Source organism: Simochromis diagramma, unplaced genomic scaffold (assembly GCF_900408965.1).
Source record: "Simochromis diagramma unplaced genomic scaffold, fSimDia1.1 OVJJ01000321.1, whole genome shotgun sequence".
Taxonomy (NCBI): Eukaryota; Metazoa; Chordata; class Actinopteri; order Cichliformes; family Cichlidae; genus Simochromis; species Simochromis diagramma.
The window spans coordinates 724,498-747,119 of NW_024386772.1; the positions used below are offsets into that span (position 1 = coordinate 724,498).

Genomic DNA, 22,622 nt, shown 5'->3' on the forward strand with positions numbered 1-22,622 from the left:
AATCTATAGCATCCTGCTCTTTTGTGCTCGATGCATTTATTTCTTTTCCTTTTTCATTTAATTATTTGTTTCACATCACAAACAAAAATAATGCCTTTGTTTATTTGATTGTGCACCAAAGGCCCGGGGACACAGAGCTGGTCTTTGTGAAGCAGACAAACTGCTGCGAGTTGATGCTTTCTCTGCTTTTGTAACGCTGTAGCACTACAGCCTCTTTCGGCTTCACTCGGGATAGTGGATAATGTTTGAAATCAAAGTACTTTGTCCTCCTGCGTGCTTCTGATCACGGCGTCCCCCCTTTTTAGGTTGAATGTAAACGTCCTGTCGAGTCATGTCCGCTCTCAATCAATCAAATGTTGAGATGTGACCAGAACTTACAGTGTAGCTTGGTAATGAGATTTGGAAATTTGTGAAAGAGAGAAGGGGAATGAGATGCAGCAAATGGTCTGGCTTGTTGGAAATTAGTCTCCGCTGTATCACTAAAATAAGCCATAAGCAGAATGCCACAGCAGAGCTACAGAGAGGTGAAATAGGCACAACTGGAATGCTGATGTGATAAGGACAGGTGAGGCGTTTTGATATAACTTACTGAGGTCATGTCCTTCAGTTGGCCTGGAAATATGTTGGGGTTGCTGCCATGCTGTGGTATAATAGAGGAAATCATAGGATAGTCCCCTCTGAAACTGTTCCTCACAGCATGCACATGGACACATCAGCAGTGTCACGGTGCATTAATACAATACAATGTATCCAAATGGGGCCTGTGAGAAGACCAGCGTAAGTTTGCACTGTACTGTTGAGCATGCAGAGAGTACTCACCCCTTAAATCTTTTCCTCTGTTATTCCCTGTTTGTTTGTTCCGTTAAGTTTAAGGACCACGGAAAGTTCCCTTTCCTGGTGTTCAATGAGAGCTACATTCCCACAGAAGGACAGATGATAGTGGAAGTCTGGCTTTCATGCTACGGTAAAAACTGAGGCAGAGGGATGAGAGCATTGCAACGTGTTCCTCTGCGTGTGATCTTCTGGTGTTTGCCGACTCACAGATATACATGTGGCCTTGATCTAGTGCCCTTCTAATTTTTGAGTAGACAGGAAGGAGGCTCACTTCACCACATTATCCACCATATTTACTTCATATTGCATGTGATGCTCACATACTAAAGTGAGATTTTATTGCCATTTGATTAAAAGTTGCTACAAAAACATCCTCATTTTGATTCATAGTTTATTTTTAATGGTACATTATTTTCGTTCTGGCTTGTAGCTGCTCAATTACGCCCACACAGTGAGTGACAGCTTAGTATGAAAAGTGCTGTGGACATGTTGCTTCACTGGGACACAACAGCACGAACCTTCAGGCTGGGCCCAGGACCTCGTCTCCATGTGCTTCACTGTGATCTGTGAGCCTATAAATAAATGAGCTGCTAGATTTTGAAACGTTTTGTTTTATCTATTTATAGCTGAGTTTTGCTGGAGGAAAAAGAATCATTATTCTTATTTGGCCGTAAGATGGTTAAGGGTAAAAGACGCATTGATTAATGACACATACCTTGTTTCCTCTCTATTTAAAAACACAGTATTGACCAACACATTTCCAACCCTCCGTTAAGGTTGCTCGTACATCACAGATATTTTCCTACATTTCCTACATTCTTGAGCAGGAAGCTGCATCCACAACTATGTTTTAAAGTAAGCATATTTTTTCCCAGCTGTGCGATAGACTCTAGAAATATCCAGGGTCCATTCAGCTACTTGCCCTGTGATAGCTGACATATGGGCCAGCTCCCTGGGCTGCCCGACCCAGAGTCTCCTGGGGATGATCTTTGCCTCAGGGTCTCATTGCTGCTTTTTGTGCATGATGTGATTTTTCTTTTTGCTCCATCAGGGTGGTGTCCTCCAGCTCATGCTGGGGTACTTCTTTTTTGAATGAGAGGTGGCAGAAATGAGAATTAGCACTTTCACGGTTCTCAGACTCGAAAGTGCTTAAAAGGAGGATGAGTCGTTGCCCCAAATGGAAAGAAGTTAAGTATTTCAAGCTCTTGTTGACAACTGAAGAGAGTGCATGTCCGCAGTTAAGTGGACACAAACGAGCTGTGGACAATGACCAAAAGGGGCTTTGATCATAATTCACAAAATGGAATTTATGTTATTTTTCATAGAAGTCAATGCAACTGGAAGTCTTTCTGCAACAAGAGCAATCCAGTAAAAAGAATTGCAGTTTATGGCACTGGCAGATATGTCCATCTTATATGTGAGCGGGGTGCAGTGGTTGAATACGCCGCCCCTACATGTGCCAAAGTGTTTGTGACCAAGACACTAAGAGCCAAGTTGCTCCACGTGGCAGGGAAGCACCTTGGTGGCAGCTCCTTACACGTCATACTGTGTATGTGCATCTATTTTATTTAATTTTTAAAAATATTTTTTGGCATGTAAGTGCAGGCTGTTTACTTACAATCCTATGAATGCCCGAGAACACTCATGACCATGTAGTCATCTGCATATCCAGACATGTTTGTGTGTTATGTGGCTCACCAAATACAAAGCTGATCTGGATTGGTACTCTAAGAGAGACTTTCTGTTATGCCTGCTGTTCCAGCCTGTACATGGATATATCAGTTGTGGCTCCTCCAGCTGCTGTGTATTTTGGCACACCCCCTTGTGGCATATATCGTATGATAATGCAGACTCTTCATTTTTCACCCAGCCTCTCACAAATGAATATGTTTGATCTAAAGCAGCTCTTCGTTTTGGACCATCCTGCTTCCTTTTAGATTTTGTTAGGGATGAGGTTCTTACATAACTTTAAAGTTATTGTCAAGTATGATGTTGCATAGCAACTGGAGCAATTTTTGTGTATGATTACTCACAGTTGCACTACCAATACCTGTGTCTGTGCTTCATGCTTGAAAAGATATATCAGACTTGATTATAATCTGTTTTATCTTAACTGAAAAGTCATTTATGACGGGGTTTGTTTTTTTTTTGCACAAACTGTGGTAGCGCCTGATTAACCGCACTGTCTGTCCAGTTATCTGCAGCTTAGCTTCATGTCGGCCCCTTCGAGCTCCTTACCAAATACAGTAGAAAGGTAAAAGCTGAGTTACATCGCCAGCAGTCCTGAGCTTCCATCTTAAACGTCAGAGGATAATTATCCAATGCTGAATGAGCCTGAGGTTGATTATTTTTAGTGGTTAGAGTCTTGGGTGTAGTTAAGCTCTGCCTTTTCTTTCTCTCTCTTTCTGTTCAGCCGTCTGCTACTGTAGCTGTGCATGCATTTTAATGCCTTTGCCCCCAAGCTGTATAGTGTCAACAGAACACTGTTGCTGCATGAACAACTGGCACATTTCTTACAGCTTTTTCTGTCTCCACCTAAAGTTAAAGTTTAAACTTTGTGCCAGTGGTGTTTAATTACTCTCAGGCACAGTGTGTTATTCAAAGCGCAGTGGTTTGTTCTACCCCTCACATTCCTTAAAGCCTTTTTTCGGTCAATAACAGGATTGCAGAGGCAGTCTGCCTGCTTGCTACAGACATGGAAGAACCACGGGGACGTTGTTCGCTGCCCTGTGGACGTTTTCCTCTAATTAACATTCAAGTTCAGGCACAATCCAGGTTGTAATGTTGAACTGTTATTGCATCAAGGAGGCAGAAACACCTGCCTTTAATCATCTTCCTCTGTGGGTTTACACAAGAATAGAAAGTGATGATTTAATAAATTAGTGAGTGGTTGAATAATGAATCAATGCTCCGGCTGTATGACAAGCCCTTTAATGTCGATATGACAGCACAGTGGAAAACAGGGTTAAAACTGCGTGTCCACAATTGCGTTTTAATGCGTGTCAGTGTGTGCGCTCACACACACACGCTCAGACATCTTAGGTTCGTTTATGAGTCTGGAATAAAATCTTCTTGAAGGCCCTTCTGAAGTCTCGGTTAAAAATGGTGTAGATGATGGGGTTCAGGCAGCTGTTGCAGTACCCGATCCAGAAGAAGAGGTTGAAGAGAGTATCAGGGATGATGCAGTTCTCCCTGCAGACAGCGTGGAGGCTGTAAGTGAAGAAAAACGGGAACCAGCAGAGGACAAATACGCCCATCACCACTGCCAGGACAAATGTGAAGCGCTTCTCCCTCATTTGAGCCACTTTGTTTTTGGATAGAGACGCGTGTCTACTGCGGACGGGCACCGGAGACGGGAGAAGGAAATGGTTGGAGCCGTGGTCCGATGATGCCCACGATATGGAGGCACAGGAAGGAGGGGGCACAGAAGGAGGGGGTTTCAAACTGTTTGCTGCTCCCTCCGCGTCCTTTCCCTCATCTGTTTTCATCCTCCCACCGCCTCTCCTGGGGAAGCGGAGCGATGAGGAAAAGGACAAGGATGTTTTTATTTCACCTTGGCAGCTCCGTTCCTCTAAGTCGATCTCATCCAGCTCTCCTCTCCTGTGAGTGCTGCTGTTGCTGTCGACGTTGGAAGAACTGTGTCGGGCGGGGGGCCGCGGGCTGTCCAGCTCGTACTGAGGACAGCCCTTCCTTTGGCAAACCCTGGACGTGCCCACGAAGCACGTCTCGGACTGTGACGGCTGCCGCTCCATCACGTTCTTCGCCACGAACACGGTGGAGGCCCGCTGCTTAGCAACGCGGTATATCTTACAGTAAACGAGTATCATGATGACTCCCGGGGCGAAGAAGGACACCAGGCAGGAGGAGAGGATGTACCATGTCTGGTTGTTGAGGAGACACTCCTGTTTGTGCGTGTTATTCTCACCGTACGTCCCCAGATCCTCTTTGTGGGTCATTAGCAGCGGTGGGGACGAGATGACAATAGATATGAGCCACACGATGCTGATCATTGTTTTGATCCGCCGGGGAGTACGTTTGCGGTTGTAGCTCACCGCTTTGGTGACGGACCAGTATCGGTCAAGGCTGATGGCACACAGGTGGACAATGGAGGAAGTGCAAAAGAGGACGTCCAGAGCCAGGTAGAAGGAGCACCAGGTGGAACCAAAGTACCAGTAGCCCATGACCTGGAAGGAGGACAAAGTGATTAAGACGTGTACGAAGAAAAGTGCTTATTCCTCAGTCAGCATCTGTCAGCAGGGAATCGCTTAATCGAATATTTCACTGCAGTATAAATATTCTGTCAATACCTCATAACTGCCACACTGGCTGCTGCTTTTTTACTCTGGAGGCTCTTACAGCAGCTGCTGCTCTGGTCTTCCTCCAGCCAGTTCAAAACAGTAATCTTTTCCCAGAAATATTCATCAACCCCCCGCCCCAGCTTCTGCTAGCACCAAGTCTGTCCTTTTCCAATGTCCCTTTTCATCTGCCCTCATGTACTTCACTTTTTTATGACCTGCTTGGTAAAAACAAAAAGTAGCACATGTTACCCTGTTGCACTCCTAGTTTATCGATTTAGAGGTGTGAAATGAGCCTGCATGTTAGATGAGGGTTAAAATAAATTGACTGTTTTTATTTGCACAGCACACAATCATAAACAGCAATTCCTAAAACTGGGCCAACAGTTCTTCTTACTTTTCAAGCTGCTGATCATAGCTGTGGCAGACTGAAATAACAGAATACAGCAGGATCTTTAAGTGCAGTAAACAGAAAGACAGACAGTGAGATAAATGGGAGGGAAAGCACAAATCAGTAGTTTCATTTCAACACTATTGTTGTTAAACTGTAAATCTTTATATGGAAGGATCACCATGGAATATTCCATCGTTTTTCTTTGAACATCGTACTTCTTGAATTTCAGGCGGCGGGGTGAAGCTGGCTTCAAGAACAGATAAACAGTTATGAAGATAAGCACTCAGCCGTAGACTGAGGTGTAAGCTCAGCATTTCTCACAGATTCCATTTATACACAAGACACAAGCGCACTTTAAAAGTGTTGCAAACATCTCATTTTATGAAATGCCTTTTCTGTAAATTGCCTAACTTCTAATAATTAATAGATTAGTACAATCGTCTGTCTCTCCAGCGAATCTCCCGTCACATTGAAAGACGCTAACTCCAACATGTTGGACTGCAGCTGGAGCCTGTACTCCTTGTTCTGTTCATTAGCCTCCGAGTGCCTAGCAAAGCACCACGTGGTTGATAGTTAGAGTGGCCCCCTTCTCATCTCCACCAACTGCAGTCCAAGACAACAACATCAAAGACCACTGTAACCATGACCATCCATCAGCAGGGAACATAAGCCATGCTAGACGGTTAAAATAAGGGCTTGGTAGTTAACTGGTAAGTCTACATATTAGTGCAGTTTCTTTGTGTTCTCTCCAGTCTCATCTCTTTTCCTTGTCAGAGTACCTGGTACAATAGCCGTGTCCAAATTCAGAGGCTGCATCTTCCTGAGGACCCGGCCTTCGCGGTCTACGTGGGCCGGGTCCTCCGAAGGCCAGGTAGGCCAGAAGTGAGTGGCTGTGAAATTGGACGGTCTAGCCAATAACATTTTTAAGTTATCTAAGTGACTTATGTATCATGTTTAACCTGAGTAGTGAAAGACCGCGGGGGTCTGAAAACGATTTGCCGGGACTTCGCCGTTCTCGCCGGCTCTAGTGAGCCTTGAACCCCCGGCTAGCTATTGAGCTGGTGGGTAACAGACGTCTCCAAAAACATCTGAGCACTTTTACAAATATGTGATTTGAAGTTTACACAGCAACATTTTCACTTGAAAATATCTTAAAAGTTTATTTTGTGACCCAGAAAGAGTAATAAGAGTAATATTAAAACTAAGTAGCTGCCGCCATTGTTGGAAACTGGAATTGGCCGTCTGAGCCACGGTATGAATCCCACGAGGGATACACCAGACCCATCCTTCAAATCTGGGGAAAAGGAGGACGCAAATTTGGACCGCCTTCATCTTTGGGTTGCATTGGTTGCATTGGACCGCTGTGATGTAATCGACCTGGATGCAGCCCATGAATTTGGACACCCCCAATGACTCCCCTCATAACTCCACCCCATCCTTCAGCTGAAGAAAGAAGTTGCAGACGAGACTAGGTAAGAACTAGTTACAATGTAACCAGTTAAGTAGGAGACTAAAGACGGCTCAAAGTACCAGGATGACGGTGGTGTGAGAGTGAATACAAAGACCTGAGCAGGAAGGAACAGAAAGTACTACAGATATGAAGCCATGTCTAACACAATACAGCTGCAGGATCATTTCAAGGAATAATAGCTAATGAAAAGCAGGAACAAAGCACCAGGTAGTTATTGCTGAGAGCAGAGGAGAACATCAGAGTGGATTCAGCAGCTACACATCAAACAGGTGCCTCCGAACTTGAGCGAGGGGAAACAATTAATTAAATTGTTCAGAATTATCTGTCACTTTTTTTAACAAGCCAAGATGTTGACAGTCTACTTCTCACACATTTTCATGCAGAACGCGAGCCAGAGAGCGTCTCTTCATTACTCAGTAAGACGTTCAAATTCATTTCATGTTTCTAGCTCAAAGGACAACAAACACTTCCAAGTAAAACATGAACGCTTCTCCATATCAGCCCTGACTGGGCTTCCCCGCTCAGTTACTCAGTTATAATATCATGGCTCAGGCTGTCCGTCAGTGTGTAAGGTGTGTTTTTCCTACTTCCTGTCTACCTCGCCTGCCTCTCCTCACCTGCAGGTCATCGGCAGTACTTAAGGAGCAGCTCAGACCTTCACTCTTCGCCAGATCGTCGGCTACTCTGTAGCGGTAAATTAGCCCTAATGGTCGGTTTGACCTTTGTTACTTCCTGTGAGACGGACATCTTATTTTATTAGGATCCTCTATCCAACAAGAATGGGTCAACACTCGTCTTCCTGCAGCAACTGTCCCTTTAGTTCCCAAACATTTACTGACCGATGTTTCAAAGATGGGAGATGTTAGACTGTGGTAACCATGGCTCCGTGTGAGCATCTTTAGCTGTTTTGTGTTATTACCATCAAAAACAAAATGACTCAAAATGCTTCATTTTCTCAATTGAACCATTTGATGGTTTCTATGTTCTGTTGTAAATAACATGGGTTTATGAGATTCTGCAAAAAGAGCATTCTCTCTAACGTGAATAAAAAAAATCCACACGTCCACCACCAAAAATAATGATATTAAAAATGTACCTGAAGTTACACCAACAGACACCTCTGTGTGTTTGCACCCAGCACATGTTTCAGTACTCACTGGTATTACTTATACAGGTTTTTCCTACAAACTCAGGGGTTTTCACAACAAGCCACATGCTCCCATACCCACGATGCATCATTCGATCCCTTTAAGACCTTTCTAACTAACCCTCACACACACATGCACACTCACAATCTGAGAGATGCATCGGGGGTTTGGTACATTACCTTGCCCATTAAGGATTGGATGAGGCTCAGCTCCAATAATTGACCTTTGGTGTAGTAGATGACCTGCTCTACTTCCTCAGTCACAGGAGGAATCGATAACCCTCTGAGGTCTACATCAGCGTACTGAAGGCGGTGATCCTGACCCTCGCTCTAACCGAACACTACACTTAAAACAAAACAACAAAATTGATGTTTTGGTAAATATGTGATTAGCTTTTGCTGCGTGTCAGCAAAGCGATCATGTCTTTGTTCCAGGTCTGCCAAGACTTTGCCTTTCAATAAACACAAAGCCTGCTGATTTCCTGGGGTTAGGGTTAGAGTTGTCCCTGACCTCAGAGCGTCAACATTCAGACTGCTCAATCCCAGCTTTAATTTCACACACTGCGCTCAATCCCCATCGGTGTTCGAGAAAATCTAGGAAATAATTCCATCCATGACCTTTATGCAAATGTATGAGCATGAGTGAATTTATGTGTCGGTCTTTTGTGGTGACAAGAAAGCTGTGTGCTTAGGTGAATGCACCTGAAAGAATCCAATCACAGAGATTGAGCTTCTTGTGTCGGGGCTCAGCCTTAGAGATAAGACGAGGAGATCAGTCAAAGCCATGAGGTGCTTCGGGCATCCTACTGGGATGCCTCATGGGTGTTTCTGTTGTGACGTGTTTTAGAAGGAGACCCCAGGACAGATCCAGGACACGCTGAAGAGACGGACTCTGAGCTGGGCCTCAGTATCTCCCCAGAAGAGCTGGAGGGGGTGTCAGGGTATCTTTGCTGCTGCCCCCAACATGCAGACCCCGTTAAGAAGTAGAAACTGAATGGATGGATGAAGTAAATTTGTTGCCATAAACAGCTGATGGGGCTCACACTTCCGCAGGCTGCAATTATTACAAGGAGATGAGGGAAGGATATGATTTGATTCAATGTGCTTTAATCAAAGAGTAAAAAATGGAGAAATGTCTTCAACGTTTCTTGTGTCTCAGCAGCAGAGCAGAAGCTGCTGTGAACATTACATACATTCATGTATGTTTTGTGCATTATTTATCATGTATTTGTTTCTTCTGCATGCTTCAAATGTTTTGAAAATGTCTGTTTTCCTTCTGGGTATTGCAAGGTCAAATCGGAAATGCATTTTTAAAAACAAGTGGATGGAAATGCTTCTCTTGATCCACACCTGGATACTAATTCAAAATTCAGCACCAGAAGCTCCCACCCCACATATTTACCCCTGGCTTCATTGTGATGCAGTCTTTATGTGCATGCAGTACATGTTTTTGGCCCAACGCTGGAGGGTTCCTTTAACCCTGTCATGCATGAATTATGACAACCTCAATCAGGATTTTTTTCTTAAGTATTTATTTTCATCTTTAGCCATGAAAAGATGAATAAAGTACTTATTGTTATTGCATTGCAATTTTGAGGTACTAAAGTCGCTTTGAAGAGCAGCTGTAGACCTGGTCTCCAACTTCGAAGCATTCATTTCAAAAGCAACCAGTTCATTTTCACAGAGTTGCATTACTGGTCATGCTGTGGTCTCCTACCAGTGTTTCCCCAGTGTCACTGAAAGCCTAAAAGCCTGCTAATAGAAAATATGTAAAAAGGTCTGCACCATGTGATTCACAGTCCTTGGATCAGTCTTTATAAGTAAACTAAAGGCTTCACTATATCTTCCACTACACTGCTTTCTTTTGTTGGCGTTTTAATCGCAGTGATTAAAAAAACCACAAGCTGCCCTTTTTCTATTTGTCATTTATCCAAGTGAATGGTAAATATGGTAAATGGCCTGTATTTGTAAAGCGCTTTACTTAGTCCCTAAGGACCCCAAAGTGCTTTACACTACATTCAGTCATCCACCCATTCACACACTGGTGTGAACATTTCACATGACTTAATTTAGAAGACTCAGTGGAGGATTCCCAGTTGTTACAGCGTCTTTTTGTTGAGGTGTGAAGGTGGACACCCCCGTGAGTCTGTGAAGGTTCTCAGTCATCCAGGTCATCGTAGTCTAAGGAGCTTGGAAAGAAAAGCGTCTGGACTTCTTTAAGTTGCTTGAAGACGTTTCACCTCTCATCCGAGAAGCTTCTTCAGGTCAAATGGTGGAGAGTCCCAGATTGACCTCAGAAAATCACATGATAGGGTGGGGCTAAGTTTCACAGCGGGTTCACCTGAAACCTTGGCTGATTGTGACCCACACCCGCTTTCCCACCATGGATCGTGTGATTAGGTAGAGGATCATTAGGGGGACCTTTGGCCCTCTCGGGGGGGACAGTCCTACAGGGTTTGACTCTGGGACTCTCCACCATTTGACCCCAGAACTGAAGAAGCTTCTCGGATGAGAGGTGAAACGTCTTCAAGCAACTTAAAGAAGTCCAGACACTTTTCTTTCCAAGCTCCTTAGACACCCCTGTGAGGTAATCCAGCTTTAAGTGAATGGTAAATGGTAAATGGCCTGTATTTGTATAGCGCTTTACTAGTCCCTAAGGACCCCAAAGCGCTTTACACATCCAGTCATCCACCCATTCACGCACACATTCACACACTGGTGATGGCAGCTACATTGTAGCCACAGCCGCCCTGGGGTGCACTGACAGAGGCGAAGTGATTCAAAATTAGTAATGCACATTTCTAAAAAATATGTTACTGTGTACATCAGCACTGAATATGAATAAATATGTGTTTGTGTTACAGTAAATTATTCATATACTACTATAGTAGGTATACAATTTAAAAGTGTAGTGCATATCATTGCACTGCACTGAAGGTCCAACCAAGCATCAGAACGGGAGAGAAAGGAAAGAAAAGAAAACTGAGTACTTCAGAAACTGTTGATCTACTGGAATTTTTCCACACAAGCATCTATAGAGTTCACAAAGAATGGCAGGAAAAAGACAAAACATCCAGTTAGTGGCAGTTCTCTAGAAAAAAAAAAGCTTTGTCTTTCCCAGAGGAGACAGCTCAGAGGAGGGGAACAGTAACTCAAACAACGACTCATTACAACCAAAGTATGCAGAAGAGCATCTATGAATGCATCATACACTGGGCTTGGGCCACAGCAGCAGAAGACCACACCAAGTGCTAATCCTGTCAGCTAAGAGCAGTTTGCAAAGGCTCACCGAAGTGAACAATAAAAGGTTGGACAAATGTTGCCCGATCTCATGAGTCTGGATTTCTGCAGAAACGACATGAAAGCATAGATCCATCCTGCTTTGAATAAGTGGTTCGAGGTACTTATGGCGGTGATGGGAGATATTTTCTTGGCACACTTTGGCTCTTTACCAGCTGTGCGTCATTTAAATACTACAGCCCACCTGAGTATTGTTGCTGACCATGTCTATCTCTTTACAGCCACAGTGTACACATCTTCTAATGGCTGCTTACAGCAGGATATGCAAATGATCCCAATCAGGTTTCTTGAACATCACAGGCTTTGAGGGTCATTTCAAACAGATGAGCTACTTGGGTATGAGATTCCTATTTGATGCAATCTCGCGGTAATGGAGCGGAAAATGGGACAGACTTTGTCACAATGGTAGGAGGGCACGTTGCAATCCTGGGATGAAAAGTGTCATGATCAGCTGTGTGCTGCAGGCAGGAAAGGACCCAAAGGCAGACTCGTAGGCGAAACTCAAACACAGGAATAAACTGTACAAAACTAAACTGGAAAATCTAATGAACTGAACACACAGAGACTCACACAACCATGAGGGAGATCGCAACGCCGGACAGAAGGAAACAAAGAGCTTAGACAGGGAACAACAAGGGAACAGGAAACACATGGGGAACTCAGTTGGAGACAGAAGACGCAAAGCTAAACACAACACATGAGACGAAGTACCTTCAGAGTAAGAGAAGCAAAACAAAACATGGTGTACACAGACAGGAGACTACCAAAGTAAAACAGGAAGTAACGCGAACACACGCACAGAGACATGGCTGGGGAAACACGGATAAACATGACGGAGACATGACTGCAGAAACACGAGGAGGGAAGCACAACACCAGACCTCACGGCTAATATAAACACACACACACAGAAAGAGACACAAAGCTAAACAGAACAAGCTAGGCACTGCAGAATAAACTCAAGACTAACAAAGTGGACTTAAACATAAATCACATCACAAAAGGACAAAAACACAGGAAAACTCAAAACGCTGGGTTTTCTTGGGCCATGACAAAAAGCTTTTTTTAATTCCAAAAAAATAAATTGCCTAAATAAATTTATTGGGTGACTGGACTTTAATTTAAAAAAAAAAAAGTTGAGGCTTACAAATGATGCAGAATAGTTGAGTCCACAGCACAGTCTGACTGGTACTGGGCTGTACTGGCAGCTACACCTTACTCCAAGCAGTCATTTGTATTGATCGCGGCTTCAGCTGAAAACGTAGCAACACAAGAAGCACTAAGCTGTATTATATGGTGACCTGCTCTGAGGGAAGTGAGCTTTTGTGTACTCTAATGAATGCCATCAGGAGTTATTATGTATTACTAAATAACTCAGTACCTGCAAGACCAGTGTCCTTATTAGCTGTTCTATGTCGTATGATTGCACCTGTCATACGCCTAAATCAGGCCAACATATTTTAACATACTGTAAATATTGTTTTATAAACAAGAATGAGTTTGGACTTAACATTTATCAACATGATGACATGATTTACTGTTATTATGGTGTGCCTTAGGACGCATTATCAATGCGGTTTGGCCTCTGATGTACCTCATCACCAAACAGCACGAGGCTGCAAGCTCACGGGGCTCGGATCAGTCCCGTACGCTTGGTACTTGCAGAGGGTCGGTCTGCATAGCAGCCAGTGAGCGCAGAGTGAGAGGATGATGAAAGTGAAGAGAGAGGGGAGAATGGAGGGTGTCCTGAGGGTGACACTAAGGATGAGCAGGGGACAGAGAGATCATGGAAATCATAAATACTCAAATGAAAATGAAGAAAATCATGTTCTCTTAACCTTGATACTCCCAGTGAAACTCATTTAACCATCAAATAATTGTAGACTGCAGTATGTTGAGAAATGAAAGGAAAGGGCTGCACAGAGACTACTCATCTGTCGGCAGACTCAGCGTTGCAGGAGCTCTGTGGTGAGCCCCTGCTTTGGTGCAGTGAACACTGTATTTTTTCACAAGAGAAGAATCGAGATGGAGAGAAACCTCCAGACCAAGTTTGAACAACATCTAAAATTATTGGACTTTCAGAGATTTGACCTGATCGGCGCTAATACAGCTATTAATTCTTGTTTGTAAACAGACAAGGAACAGGAACCGAATACATAGAAAACTGTGTGAACTTGGAACTACAAAACAGTCGCCTCACCTCATTGGCTAGGGAGAAGGGGATGACCAGAGTTGCCACCAGTATGTCCGCTGAAGCCAGAGACACCAGGAAAAGGTTCTGAGGTGCCCTCAGGGCTCGACTGGTGAACACCGCCACCACGACCAGCACGTTCCCCACCACAGTCCCCAGGATGATGACCGTGACCACCAGCACGATAAACACCGACGCCACCTGCGAGTGAGGAGGTAGAGGAGGAGATCTGGACGAGCCAGAGGACGCCTGGCTGACATTCTCCAGAGAAGAGTTTGGTATCAACGTGGCCGGCGTGGTGGCCGTTACAGGCGTCAACGCCTCCGATGCGTCCATCCTGCTTAAACCACTGACGTTGTGATCTCCATTTTCACTGAAGACCAGTGCATGTGTCTTTATGTCACAAAAAAACCCAGCAAAAACACAGAAATGTCCCCCAAATATCTTCACCAACTTCAAAATATTAAAGTTTCAAAAAAAAGAAAAAGAAAAGATGATTTGTCTCTTGACAAAAATCGATTTCTGTCATTCTCACAGGACGATAACTATCCTGAATATTTCATACTATTATCCTCTGAAACATGCAGCTTAATATCAGTGGTCGTGCCCAAACACACTCTGCCACTACATGAAGGGTTTGCATGAGAAATTTCATTAAGAAAATCCCATCTTCTAAAGTCCCCACTTTTAAATTTTATATAAAAGCTACAGACTGACCTGTTTAACTCCAGTGAGCTGAAGGAACGAAGACAAGCATATGGCTGCGTGCTCTAGTTGGAGTGAGGACAGAAAGCCTATTTGGGATGCATGGTACCCTCATTCTGCTGCACTGGGAAAACAACCAGCGGCTGAAAAGTGGAGGGAAAAAAATACTCAAAAGAAAAGATTAAATCTTTAAAAATAAAAAAAAAAGAGTCAAGAAAAAAAAGCAGGTCCTCACTTTCATGCGAGTTATTGCTGAGCTGAGTGACGGTGCTGCTGCCGCTGCTGCCGCTGCCGCTCACTGAGTCGGTACTGCTGGAATAGAGAAGAGAGGAGGAGGAGGAGGAGAGAGAGATGAAAAGAAGAAAGACTTGGACAGGAGCGAGAGAGAGGAAGAGGTGTTTGAAGGAGAAGAGGCAAGGAAAGAGCAAAGGGGTGAGACAGAAACGATGGATGAAGTGTGAGAGTGTGGGAGGAGGGAAAAGGGGAACACGGGGAGATATAGGAATGGGGAATGAAAAGGAAACTAATGAAGCTAGAGAGAGCAAGAAGAAGAAGAAGAAAATGAAGATGAGATGAAAGAGGGGAACTGGAATTGGGAGGAAACTGAAAATAAGGGATCGTTAAAAAGAAAAGAAAGGGGAGAGGGGAAATGAAGGGTAAAGATGAACAGACAAAACAGGAAACAGAAAAGAAATGAGAAGGTGTAGAAAAAGGAAAGACTGCAGGGGCCTGTGGAGGAAAGAGGAAAAAGGAAGGATGAATGGCAGGAAGAAGAGGGGAGGAGAGGCGAGAACAACAAGAGTAGTTATGTAAGAAAAAATAAAGACAGAGAAAAGGGAAAAAACAGAGGGGAAAGAACGGACAGGAAGATGAGGAAAACCGGGCAAAGCAGACAAGTGAAGACTGGAAGACAGGAAGAGATGAGGAAAACTATGACAGGCTCAAGAAAGAAGAGAGAAGGAAGTGGGAGGAGTAAGGAACTGAGTGTGAAGGAAGCAAAGAGAGAAAGGGAGAGTGGAAAGTGGGCAGAAGAGAAAGAAAAGAGGGGAGAGAAAGGAGAGGAGGTAGAGAAGGAAATGGAAAGGAGCCTCGGAGAAAAGAGAGAAAGAAGAGTTGTGTCAACTTCTGAGTGCTCATCAGTTTCCATTTATCCTGAGATGAGAGAAGTCAGAGCAAGGAGCCTTTTACTTAATCACTGATGCTCTTAATTTAGCTGCCTGGCACTGAGCGCTCACATGTAGGCAGATCGACCAGAATCCGCCTGCACTGTGGTTACACTTCTCCTGCATGTGAATGCAACTCACCACAGTGACACTCGCAGGCCTTTCACACCAGCGTCAGAGGTGGCTGAACTGTCACAGCCATGCGTGACAGGAATCCATGCAGGGAGGTAATCCTGTGGTGCCACGGCCCGTGGGCACCTTTACAGTGGATTAGTGGATACATACAGTCTGTCTTCTTGCTCTTACTGCCTCGCTGCATCAACATCATCAGGGATTCCTGAGAGAGCGTTCATATTAGCCACGTTTGGAGCCGTTTATTCAACCTGTGGGGCTTTAGGTCATTGAGAATAATGAATCTTCATGGAGGGAAATTAACGCATCACCACCAAATGCATTGCTGGTGGTGCTGTTCCATATGTGCTCTTCAAGCTAGCAAAGAGTGTTCCTCCTCTCCCAAGTCCAAAGCCCCATTTTGCTTTTTATTTTTTGAAGTGGTCCAGATCCACACAGAAATGTAGTGGTTTCTTTATTTACCCGTGCTCCTCCTACCTACCAAGTTTGATCAGATTTGGCTTGGTAGATTTTGGCCAACAAACAGACAAATGGCAGTGATCGCCTACTTCTATTCTCTCCCTGGCAGAGGACGGAAAGAACAAGCCCAGGATCTGAGACACAGGGAGTGTTTCTGTTCACATCAGGCACTGAGAGCTGACTAAACAACCCCCAGAATCACTCCACCATGTATGCTAACATACTTGTATATATATAATGTGATAGTGTCCTTTTCCCAATTGTTGTAGGATACTAGATGTAGTGTTCCTGCTTCCACAACCTGCATTGAATCAGTGTGTTGCAGGTGATACTGATTGTACCATAGTTTAGCCATTTAACACAGCACACTTTTCAGTTACTGAAGACAAATCTTGAATTTACAGTAAATCCCTCAGAACAAACCACAGTATTCATGATATGCTGTGGTTTCCTCCCATACACACCAGAGCACGAGAGCTTAGTGTGGATCCAACTTGGAAAAACACAGTGATGCTCATACAATAGTGGCTCCCCCGAAACACTCATACTGTTGTTTCTTGCACACAAGAAAGCCACAATTCTTCTCACTCCAAGCTCGATGACTAAACTCATTGAAGAGAAAAACATCACATCATCTGCAAATAGTAGAGACAAGATCCTGTTGCCATCAAAACAGACGCCCTCTGCCCCCTGGCTCCACCTGGAAATTCTGTGACAAATGTTCTACGGATCCAGAGGCTTTCTCACTGACTTTAATGCAGTCTTGTAGAGCCTTGAGAAACTCAGAGCAAATCTCATCCACTGTGAACAGAAAGCCACTTCAACCTTCTGAGTCATCTGATGGTTTGCCAGCTGACTGAACTTCTTGTTCTGTGCGTTTTCCTCTGCCACAGTCCAATGTGCTTTGCTGCTTTTACCTGCCAATAGTTAACCTCCTCAGTATAACAGCTGCCTTCACCTCCAGTGTCCACCGTCTGGTTAGGGGATTACCAGCACGGTAAGCACCATCTACCTCGTGACCACAACTCTGCAAGAGTCCAGTGAGGTGTGGATTGGGCACCAGCTGAAGGTGGAGACGTTTGAGAAGCCAAATCCATCTTTTATACAGTCGTCCCTCGTTTATCGTGGGAGTTATGTTCTAAAAATAACCCGCAATAGGTGAAATCCGCAAAGTAGCTAACTTTATATTTTACAATTATTATAGATGTTTTAAGTAAAACCCCTCACTACACACTTTATACACTTTTCTCAGACAGGCATGAACATTTTCACACTTTTCTCTCTTGTTTAAACTCTCAAAGTTCAAACCTTCGTAGAAAAATAAGTCCAGTATTATAGAATGAAACCAAAGGCTCCTGCAGGTGGTCGACAGTGTTGTGTTTGTTGGGGAGAAAACTTACAAACACACAGTACAGCACTTCAGAGTCACGCTGCTAGGATCGAAGATTTACGTGAATTTGACAAACTGAAGGCGTTCTGTACTGTACAGAGACACGGCACGGAGATTGATTAAAAATGGTCTACAGCCAATCAGGATGCAGAACACAATGCGCTGTGCAAAAAATGTTTTTAAAAAAATGCATGCAAAATTGCAGAAAAAGAGCGAGGCCGCAAAAGGTGAACCGCATTATAGGGAGGGAGCACTATATACAGTTTATTTACTGACTACCTGGTATATATAATTTTGTAATCGTTTCAGGCATCATCTGTGATCTTTGACAAAAGTATACATACATACTGATGTTTCTGAGGTGACTGCTACAGAGCTGAACTTATAAAGGTAACCATGTACTGTGAGAAGCTGTGTGTACCACAAACAACAGTAGTGTTTGGTGGATTGTGGTTTATGTGCGATGGTGTGTGCATGGCAAGGATTGTGTCGCCCAGTGTTTGTTCGTTTTTCCAATGAAGCCTTGGGCACATGGAAATAAGATCCATCAGGTGTTTCCACCCAAACAAAATGAATCATTTATTGTGGGCTTTGGTCTTAATGAGATTTGTTGACCATCCATTTTTTGCCTTTGTGCGTTGTGTTTAATGTTGCTTTCACAGCTGCAGAGTGACACACTGCTCTGATTTTCTAGCCATAATTACCACATTATGGTGAACATATTAGCAGACAATTGCCTACTTACCCAGACAGCATCCAATATAAGCATCCATTCACAGGTCTATTTGTATCCATCTGATCAATGTTAATCCAACAATGACTCGATGTTTCCACCTGTAGTGACTCCAGAGAGGAACAGCTTTTTCATGGAGTTCCACTATGACTGTTTTTGATGTTTGTGCTTTTATTCACTTTAATAATAATTCTTTGTAGGTTTTCATATGGGACATGGTGATTTCATTCAATATGAAAGTCAAATATATTAACTGCAGAAGCTTTAACAGCCATTTCCCTTCTGAGAGCAAATCTTAACAGTTTTGGGGGATTTATCTTGACCAGGAGATCAGCTTTGGCTAACATTAGCTTGTGTGTGGGGAGTGCCAGAGGCTTTGTTCAGACCAGGCAGCTACGTTATGAGTAAATTTCACACAACAAAGTGTTTCTCGTTTGGACAATAATTAGATGTTGAAATCGTTTTTTAAAAATGTCTAGTAGCACATTCAGTGAAACGAGGAACATCACTGAGTACTGAGCACTGACAGTGATGCTGACAGGAGGCCTTTCTGTCTTAGGCAAGATAAAGAACGGATCCTTTTTTATCAGACTGTTGAGCCCAGTGGACCAAACTGACCAAACTCTGAGTGATGATTGTTGCGGGATGTTTTTTATGTGCCATCATAAAATAATACAAACTGCTGCAGGAAAAAAAAATTTCTTGGAACGTTTAGTCTTATCAATTTTTAATGAATTTGAACTGAAAGGTTCATAAATGCTTGCTTGCTTGCTGTGGTGGATTAGTGTATTCAGGCATTTTCGTGTTGCAAATGAAGGCCACCAACAGCCTATAGAGAAGGTACATCTGCAAACAAAAGGCTGACATTTGGAGCTATGAAAGCATTATGCACTGAAAATGACAGACGCAGCTTAAACAGAATTGCACAGCCTCTTATTGTCCTTTAAACTGGTAAGAGTTGAATGGTGTACAAACTGAAATAACTTTTCTCTGACTGACCACTAAGAAGGATAAAAGCTCAAACTTTTCCACTTGTATGAATCTTATATACAAAGATTGCAGAGTTTGAGAATTGCAGGTGCAATGCTGCCACGTTGCTGTTCATGCAAAACCAACATAAAGAAAGATGCATGAAAAAGAAGGAAAACACCCGATCAGGCTGATATCTCAGCAAAGCGCGTGATAGACATTTCACACGTGGCATCTCCAAAACATTAAACATTTAGCCACCTAGCTTAATTGTTTACGGCAATTAGGGAATATCACTTTATTCAGTCAAATATTTAGTACGCGGTGTTTGCATGTGTGGGACTCTCGGCTCATACATGCAAACATTTTGGCATCTCTTGTGCCACAAATACATTTTATATATACTTTATTTTACTTAAAATGTGATACTGTACTGCAGTATTTTTGTCTTTTTATTTTGTATGTCAGTCTGTATTTTTACATCTCATAGTTATGGATGCACTTGTATAAAGTTAGTGTGTGTGCGTGTCTGCATTAATCACACCTTGTGTTTTAGAGGTGGGCCTTCTTCTTGCTCCCGTCCATCAACACCTGGGCACCTGAGCTGACCTCACCTGTTACTGATCAGCTGCTCTTTATTTAGGCTGGCGTAAGCCGGCCGCTCGACACCAGGGCCCGTATCCCTAAAGAATCTTTGTGCAAAAAGTGGCTCCTAGCGGCCAAATTCTAAGAAAATTCTCAGAGTCATGACGTTTTCTTAGAATTTCCCCTAAAAGTGACACGACAATCCCAGTTAATATAAAAGCTATTCCTCAAGATTCCTAGCGCTTAAAAGGGCTCCTAAGGCGAGATCTGCTAAGAGCAGGGAAGAGGACTTTTAGTGGCTTAGGAGTTCCCCTAAGCAGCTGCACAAAATGGCCAACAGAAGAGGCAGGAGAGATGTCCTGCAAACACTGGATGACAGGGAATTATTGAGATGCTACAGATTGGATCGTGCAGGAATCATGTTTGTGGTGGATCTCCTTAGAGATGCAATTACTTCACCAACTCGACACCACAACGCTATTACACCGGAGACGAAAGTAATCACAACCCTGAGGTATTTGGCAACCGGGAAAATGCAACGATGCAGCAGTGATGACTCTGGTTTGTCCCAATCCTCCATCAGCAGAGTCATCACCCAAACACTGACAGCTTTGTCACAACCTAATATTGTGACACAATTTGTTTCATTCCCGCTGGATGCCCGCACTTTACACACACATAAAAGGGCATTTATGGAGATTGCAGGATTCCCTGGCGTTGTGGGTGTAATTGATGGAACACATGTGAGAATAATTGCGCCATCAGAGGACGAGGCTGTCTTTGTTAACAGGAGGAATTTCCACAGCATCAATGTGCAAATAGTGTTCAATGCGGCCTGTAAGATTTTGGACATTGTGGCTAAATGGCCAGGCTCCACACATGATGCGAGAATGCTCTCCGAGAGTGGCATCAGACAGCTTTTTGAGAGACGCTATGTGCCAGCTAATTGCCACTTGATAGGGGACAGTGGCACCCATGCAAACCATGGCTCCTTACCTCCAGCCACGCCAAGGGCCCCAACTAAACTATAACAGGCAAGCCAAACAATACAAAAATCATGGAAATGAAATGCAAGCAATATGTTAGAGCATCCAAGTAGTGCAATATTTCCATCAAATAATTAAAGGTCTCTGTATTCTATTGTAGGGCCCACAAGACAACAAGAGCGGTGGTGGAGCGTGGCATAGGCCAGCTTAAGAGGCGCTTTCATGTTCTCCACGGAGAGGTGCGGCTGAGGCCTGAAAAAGTCAGCAAAGTCATCATAGCCTGTGCAATATTACACAATATTTGCAAGGTTAGACAGATTGCAGAACCTCTGGAGGATGGCGATGAGGATTAAGACAACGATGAGGATGGTGGTGAAGAAGATATTTACATTCCACAGGGGAACCTAGCCCAGAGTGGACTGCCTTACAGGGCAAACTTCACAAATTTACATTTCAGGCAAGCTGTAGCCCCATGTCTTTTGAGAACTTGTGATGGTATTAAGAACTACCACAGTTTTACTGCACATCACCTGCAATTGTTAAATGCAAGACACAGAACACAATCTGTAAATGGTTTATTTTTTAGATGTTCAATTTTAAGGCGGTAGCACTCCTCCTGAAGGGAAAGGACTTTTTTTTTGTTGTTCAAACAACATCAACTGTGAGTTGCAATCTGCTCTCCTGCAGGGATGCTGACGGAGCAGGTGCTGCGGATGGGAATGGTGTTTGATCCGCCGGGCTATCCTGAGTAGCAGCTGCAGATGGTTCAGGCAGCAATCTCATCGGCAAACTTGATGGGCCCGGTTCTTGTGATGGCTCCATGCTACAGAAATACATAGGCCTAGTTTAATTATTGTTTTGATTAAATTAATACAATGAGCATGGATAACACATGAAATGGCTTCTGCAATGAATAAACACTGTAGATATGAATAACCCTGTGTCCTACCTTTGCTGCACTTAAAGGGCCTGCATCATTGATGTGTCAATGCCTGCTGGCAGCCCGGTGACACTGACCTCAGAGTGTCCCAGGACTTGAAAGACAGTGTCGGCCACCTGGGACAGCCGCTTTGCAGGTGGTCCACCCCCTAGAAAGAAACAGTCAATGAACACAGTACTTAGGCATGTAAATTAACTTTGTCAGCAGGAGCAAGTTGCCAGATAATGTGGTAGGCTATAATATTTTGCTCACCTGTGAGTGAGGATTCCCGCTTGTGTGCTGCAATCTCATCTTTTGCCTTGGACTGCAGCACATACCACCTTTTCTCACAATCGTCACCTGTCCACACCACCAGTGGAAAAGAGGCATCGATTGTTTGGGATATTGTGTCCCAGGCGTGCCTCTTGCCTTGGCTAGTGACAGTTGGGCCAAATTTTCCTCGTAACATACCTTTATGTTCATTCACCAACTGGGCCAGCAACAACCCTTGCTCCTCAGTCCAGTTCGGCTTGCGAGTCCTTTTTTTTTTTTTTTTTCTCCATTTTCTGTGTTTGTAGGATATTTGTTAACAAGCCTTTATAAATAGACCAGCCAGCAATCACAGACATTGATAAAAGCTGAGCCGTGTTACCCTCGTTAAGACCACACTGGACTTGTAACGTTGTGATTTCTACTTCATTAAGGACAGCCCCTTGAGATAGGCCATCTTGTTTTCAATGGGGTCCATATGGGAGTGAAAGTACAAAATATGCCAGCTAGGATATTAATATGAGCAAATAAGACACGAATCATTATTTGAACAGGGTGTAATGAGTTTAAGTTTTCACATATTTTAGATTCTAATGTTAGGCTATAACCCCTACAGCTTACTATTCATTTTCCAGATATTTTTTTGAATGTGAAATATTATTTACAATTACAGTCAGCAT

The 22,622-nt window shown here is 43.6% G+C and overlaps 1 protein-coding gene and 1 long non-coding RNA gene across 3 annotated transcripts; both read right to left on the bottom strand.

Annotated features, from left to right (window-relative positions):
* Nucleotides 1–1,649: 1,649 nt before the first annotated feature.
* LOC120739512 (alpha-2Db adrenergic receptor-like) lies at nt 1,650–15,589 on the bottom strand. The gene is made up of 2 exons (XM_040041285.1): nt 13,641–15,589; nt 1,650–5,018 (listed from the first exon to the last, which is right to left on the bottom strand). The coding sequence occupies exons 1-2, from the start codon at nt 13,965–13,967 to the stop codon at nt 3,873–3,875; spliced, it is 1,473 nt and encodes a 490-aa protein (XP_039897219.1). The 5' UTR covers nt 13,968–15,589; the 3' UTR covers nt 1,650–3,872.
* Nucleotides 15,590–20,639: 5,050 nt separating this feature from the next.
* Nucleotides 20,640–22,571, bottom strand: LOC120739519. 2 transcript variants are annotated; one of them, XR_005697239.1, is made up of 4 exons: nt 22,144–22,571; nt 21,946–22,032; nt 21,703–21,841; nt 20,640–21,576 (listed from the first exon to the last, which is right to left on the bottom strand). It is a non-coding gene; the product is annotated as an uncharacterized LOC120739519 (long non-coding RNA). The 2 variants fall into 2 exon arrangements; XR_005697238.1 differs by having other exon boundaries at nt 21,946–22,155.
* Between the last annotated feature and the right edge of the window lie 51 nt (nt 22,572–22,622).

What these genes read in the sequence shown, in the direction of transcription:
- LOC120739512 (XM_040041285.1), bottom strand. Translation starts at nt 13,967, where the DNA reads ATGGACGCATCGGAGGCGTTGACGCCTGTAACGGCCACCACGCCGGCC. An exon ending in CCTTCTCCCTAGCCAATGAG is followed by an intron (nt 5,019 to 13,640) that starts GTGAGGCGACTG and finishes TCCTCCTTCCAG; the next exon opens with GTCATGGGCTACTGGTACTT.